This window comes from Clarias gariepinus, chromosome 17, assembly GCF_024256425.1.
Source record: "Clarias gariepinus isolate MV-2021 ecotype Netherlands chromosome 17, CGAR_prim_01v2, whole genome shotgun sequence".
In the NCBI taxonomy this organism is placed as follows: Eukaryota; Metazoa; Chordata; class Actinopteri; order Siluriformes; family Clariidae; genus Clarias; species Clarias gariepinus.
Genome location: NC_071116.1, coordinates 21304209 through 21310208, shown reverse-complemented (window position 1 = coordinate 21310208; position 6000 = coordinate 21304209). Strand labels below are relative to the sequence as shown.

Genomic DNA, 6000 nt, shown 5'->3' with positions numbered 1-6000 from the left:
GAAAAGACTAAGGGCGGCACAGTGGCTTAGTGGTTGGCACCGTCGCCAGGGTCCAGGGACCGGATTCGATTCCTTACTTCCTTACTTAAGTGCGCTTTGTCGGCCAGGATATAACATTTTTACCCCCTACCCAGTGCGCTGCTCTCAGGTTTGGACGCGTCGAGGGGGGAAACTCCACAGTGCCGTTGGGACGCGAGTCACGTGACCAGCAAGCGCGTCACCGCCAGTTCAAGGTTGAAAGTCAAAACACATACACTGCAGTGAAGCGGTATGGCGCTTCTCGTCGGGTCTAGAGTGGTTTTTCAGACGCTTCGGCCCCAAACCTCGACGACTCGCGACTACATTTGCAGATTTCAAGATGTTATGCAACGCGCTGCAGCCGGAAGTGCGGGACGCGCGTGCTGGGCGGCGCATGGCGGCTTGCGGCGGTTTAGCTCCGACGCTAATGACCTGAGCGTTAGGTATTTGGACGGAGATGACTCAGGTAGAGACGCTATCGCTAGCCTTTCGTAGTCGGGGTGTTGTTTCTGCGATCCATTTTACATATCCGTGCGTTTATTTGAAGAAAACAAAAACAACAACAAATAAACACAAAGCCAGCGCGGAGTAGTTTTGTTCTTTTAAACACTTAAGCATGCGAGAAAGTCGGGTTGTGTGAGATCCTGATGTGACACACTGACCTGATCAAGTACCTGTCATAGGGGGAAATCACTCACTATGATCACTGCAAATCTCCTTATAGGTCACTGGAGAGTCAGGGATGACCTCTAGAGTTGTTCTTAGAAGGCTCAAGCTAATATCTGAGTAAATAAATAAATCAATATGGACAATAATACCAAAAATGCATGTTAAAGAAGACGAGTTGTCGTTTTTGCAAGGCTGAGTTTTTGTATTGTTAATTAATTCATTAATTTATTCAGTAATTCGTCTGTTCATCCATCTTAATGTTGTTGGTCATTCGGCTGCTCCTGCCACAGCAGACACGTCCGATCTGCAACAACTTGGCACAGCCCGATGCCCTCCCTGATGCAACCGTCCCATTTTATCTGGCCTTCGAACTGGCATTGCATTCAGTGGCTGGGTGTTTGGGCATTGGGTGCGAATTATTCCTGAGTCGAGAAATCCTGACCACTGAGTCACCAATGCCCATTTGTCCAACTTAAAGCAACTACTATGACCTGGTTGGTGTCACATTCCATTGCATGAGGTCATCCACTCTCATTTATAACTCGGTGACCTGGTATAAGTTGTTGTTAATGTTTCTGCATGTCAGATCCTGTCAAGGACCATTCGATCCGGTCGAAATCTTGGTACAGGTTTTACGTCGGATGCCCTTCCTGTCGCAACACTCATATTTTATTCGGGCTTGGGACCGGCACTGCATCAAGTGGCTGGGGTTTGGGCTTTAAGTGCGAACTGAACCTGGTCTTTCCACATAGCAGGCAAGAAACCTACCACTGAGCCACCAATGCCCAGTTGTCCAGTTGTGCAAAGTAACTCCTATAATCTTATTGGTGTTGCATTATATTGCATAACATCTTACACACTCATCTGCAACTTTGTGACTTGTTACAAGTGGTTAGTTTTTGGCTGCTCCTGTCGAAGGGGTCGCCACAGCGGACCACAGGTTTTACGCCGGATGCGGGATCATACATGTATGCATCTATTAGTTACCTGGTATAACAGTAAACCTACTGCCATCAATTTTTTTTGGTTGATGGCAGGGAACTAAACCCACACAGATGTTCCTGATCCAACCCTGAAGCTGTGAGGTTACAGCTCTACCCACTGCACCACTGGGCTGCTACTGAGATCATGCATGAAAATTTAATTTTATTTAATGAAAAAGTTGTTTTATTTGGAAAGTCAAGACTGCTGTCTATAATTTTTGACACAATATACTCTTGCACTGTGTCTGTCAACCGTGTCTGTCAATCGTTGCTCATTTGAGTTAGGCTGTATGTACAACAAAAGTTTTTTCTATCAGAAATGGTTCCATGTGCTGTAGGAAGGTAAGGCCACTCATCCGTTGAAATAATTTCTCAGAAACTCTTTCTTGATTTGTGTCCAGAGGGGCATCAGGATGCATAAAGTGAAAATGTATTCCTGCATATGAAGTTATCATATAATAATTCTATTATTGAAATAAAGACAGAGTTCATGAGTTATTTAATTTTATTTAAACCTGGTTTAAACAAACTCCTGAACAAAACAAACAAAAAGGATTTTATGTGTAAAAATGATCAAAACTTTGATTGTGATACAGCATGGTTTTCGCTTATTGAGGTTATCTATCATTTTAGGAATCGTCATCTTTGGCCTTAATCGACCTAAAGCTAAAAATGCTATCAGTAAAAGTCTTGTTAAGATGGTAAGTATCATGTGCATTTAACTCAAATTCTTATGTATGCATCACTTGTCACTTTTGCTGAACAGTGGGTGATTTTGCTTTTTTTTATCGATTCATTATTTCCATTAGATGTCTGAAGCTGTTGAATCAGTGAAAAAAAACAATAAAGTGCGCTCTGTCATCTTGTGCAGCATGGTGCCCGAAGTCTTCTGTGCAGGTATTTATTTTAGTCTCAGCTTAGTTCTTCTACAAGCTTAGTTTTTCCTCAGGGAGGAAGCATGTGATGTTAGCTCTAATTAGGGCTCGACAGTGTGGATTAATTTACTACAGCGCTTTGTTTAATGTTAGCACATGTAAGTGATAATTGTCACAGCCCCAATAGTAATGGTTTCATGTTTCCATAAACAGGTGCTGACTTGAAAGAAAGAGCCAAAATGCATCAAAGTGAAGTTGGGCCTTTTGTCTCTAAAGCAAGAGCACTTATTACAGAATTAGGTAAGTTAGACTGAAGGTGATTACTGTTGTCACATAATCTATAATAAGTACCAGTCATAATTTAAAGCAGTTTTAAATTTTTCAAAATGTGTGCATACATAACCAACAAAATTATGTGCAATAAAATGAAACTTGTCACTGATATAAGTGAGGGTTTCAGTGATTCTAAACAACAGATTGATGTGATGTGGAATGGAGCAAGGTTTAGTTATTATTACCACCTAAAGTTGATAGTTTTCCAATATCACTGTACTCATGGCGGCATGGTGGTGTAGTGGTTAGCACTGTCGCCTTGCACCTCCAGGGTCCGGCTCTGATTCCCGACTCGATTCCCGTGTTTGTGTGCATGGAGTTTGCATGTTCTTCCTGTGCTTAGTGGGTTTTTATTCAGGTACTCCAGTTTCCTCCCACAGTCCAAAGATATGCAGGTTAGGCTAATTGGCGTTCCCAAATTGCCCATAAAAAAGTAAAGCTCCTTTTTGACTCACCCTCCTAAAAGCGATTATCCGCTAACTACCAGAATCAGTTGTTTTCTTTTTACATCTTTATTTGCTTATTGTGAAAGTAGTTTATATTTGGCAATACGATAAGAACACATTCCTGTTCTGGAACATACTGTAAGTGTTTAATGCGGCTATAAAACTCAAGGCAGTTTCCATAAAAACGATGTTAGAACTCCAGTTTAATGCATGTTCATCAACCTCATGCCCTTCCTTTGTCTGGTTTTGTTCTGCACTGCCTTTCCAACAACTTTCACATAATAACTTAATCAACCCATTCTCATAAAGACTTGATTTTAACTTCAAAGCAGTGTTGCCTTACCCTTAATCTAAGCCCAAGTCAAGTAGAATCATGTTTAAGTGCATCACTGTGAATGTGAAGGAGTATGCAATGCATTGCTTCACTAAGACAAACTGTTTCTAAGATAGATTATCATAAAATGATGAATGATAGATGTCTCAGACACTTCAGATTTTATTTATCCCTTCAGGAAATGGCTTGGAAACACATCTCTTAATTCTGCTCACTATGAGCCATCTGCCAGAGTGAGGACCAGATGTTGCTCTTCTTTACCTGCCAACAGTCATAAATGTGTTCATGGGTTCATGAGAACTATATTTATGTATGCTTTTGAGATAAACAACCCTAAACGCAAAGTTATATTTTACCTTGGAAGAAGTACAGTAAACAATAATGTCTCAGTTTGATACAGCCTACTGCAAGGTTGATAATATTCTATAACAGTACAACTTTTTGCAATTACTCATAGCTTTTTGTTTTTTATTGTTATATTTGTTTAATGTTATGATATGTCTGCAGAATTTAAGGTTTGTTACATACGATATGAAATATACAGTTGTTTAGTTAATAAGAAAAACATGCAACTTGTCATGTTACACAAACCACCAATGATGGATTTAAAAAAAAAATTGCTGCATGAGACTCCTGTAAAATTTTAAAGCTAAATATATCACAGAAAGCATCGCTATATCAACAGTTATATAAGTTTTAATAAATTCATGTAAGGTTTCTGTGTAAGCTGTTATAATACAATTTATTTAAACACATACATTGGTATAACCCTTGCAGCTGGAACTAGAGCTTGTTAGAGGTGCTGTTATAAATTTTTTTTATAAATTATTATTTAAAAAATATATAGACACATGACCAAAGATAATAAAGCATTCAATAGGACTGTAGTGTGATCCGATCTATTACATACTGAGTAAACTGTGGATTTTTTTTTATGTTTTAATTTTCAACTAGATATTGTTAAGTTGCCAGAGTTTGAGAGGCTCCTAGGCCTTAAATGAGATTGTGTTAAATTATGGTTCATGTTTATTTGAAGTATTAACACTTCAGCCAAGAACAAACAGAAAAACAGAACATACAGTACTAAAACTGCAATTTATAATCTCAAGACGAACCCCGCATTGAATAAAATCTAATCCCTTAAAGGTCCCATATTTAACTCTGAAATAACATAAAATTCCTTTATTTAATTCCAAAATGTGCCATTTTTAACTCCAAATGTGCCATTTTATTAAAGCTGAGCTTCTTTAACACACATAATTGGCTTGTTTAATCCCTGGTTAATACAAAATTTTAAAGAAGTTAAAAACACAAGTGAATGTTTTTTTTAAATAAATGTTTCTGTAATAAGTTACTTTAAAAAAAAGAAATTCTATAAAAAAATAATAATAAAGTTTCCATCATGCCATTGTATGCTGATTGTGGTATACCACTTAGTGAAATGTGTGCAGTATAAATTATGAAATGACAACTGAGAGAAAAAAAAAACTACCATGGAGTATTAAATTTTAAAAACATTAACTAATGCTCCGTTTCCTTCCATATGCGTTTAGGTAATCTACCCATGCCGACTATTGCAGCTATTGATGGAGCAGCACTGGGGGGAGGACTTGAGATGGCTCTGGCCTGTGACATAAGAATAGCAGGTAATACACATTTTCTACGCCAACTGTTTATTAAATATAAAAGTGTTGATGATTGCGAGTTTATTTCTACACATAAGACGTCAATGTTAAATCCAGACTACATTACACTAAGAAATATTATGTACAGACAGGAAAAAACCTGGGGCTGTTATGTTATAGAGGGCATTTATTTTTGCGTAGTCGTGTGCAAGATGACTCTGTTCCCATTCACAGGGCAGAAGAACTCAATGGATGATAAAGATGTACATCATATGATGTTGCTTATGGGAGGTTTTTAAATGACTTGCTCTCCATCAGTATCACTGAAACACTAAATAAGGGAATATCTTGGGGAAGGGTCCTCTTTGTACCAGCGCAGGTCCAGAGACTTGGTGTTACTGGTGGCTCTTAATGGCCCAACTCCATACCAAGACATTTTACGTGGGATTTCTTTTTAATGTGTAACTCGCGTGTGGGTTAGAACCCTAAACAGCGCTGATAGTAAAGATGCCATTTTGGTTTACCCACTCTCTGTGTGTGAGATAAAAAGAGAGAGAGAGAGAGAGAGAGAGAGAGAGTTTTAACACCCACATATTGCACTGACAGTGAGCAGATGTCTTGCTTTCTCATCTCACACACCCAAGTTTGGGCTTGGAAATCTGCTCGTGAAGTCTTAGCACATATCCCACTTAACAGAAATGACACGCCATATGCTTT

General features: G+C 38.8%; 1 protein-coding gene across 1 annotated transcript in view; it reads left to right on the top strand.

Moving 5' to 3' along the window:
- The first annotated feature begins 224 nt into the window (after nucleotides 1-224).
- auh (AU RNA binding protein/enoyl-CoA hydratase) overlaps nucleotides 225-6000 on the top strand; it is a 29232-nt gene continuing 23456 nt past the window's right edge. Inside the window, exons 1-5 of the mRNA XM_053516495.1 lie at nucleotides 225-484; nucleotides 2304-2371; nucleotides 2480-2567; nucleotides 2759-2845; nucleotides 5212-5304. Of these exons, the coding sequence (XP_053372470.1) occupies nucleotides 271-484; nucleotides 2304-2371; nucleotides 2480-2567; nucleotides 2759-2845; nucleotides 5212-5304 (550 nt within the window). The 5' untranslated portion in view covers nucleotides 225-270. The remainder of the gene's footprint in view (nucleotides 485-2303; nucleotides 2372-2479; nucleotides 2568-2758; nucleotides 2846-5211; nucleotides 5305-6000) is intronic.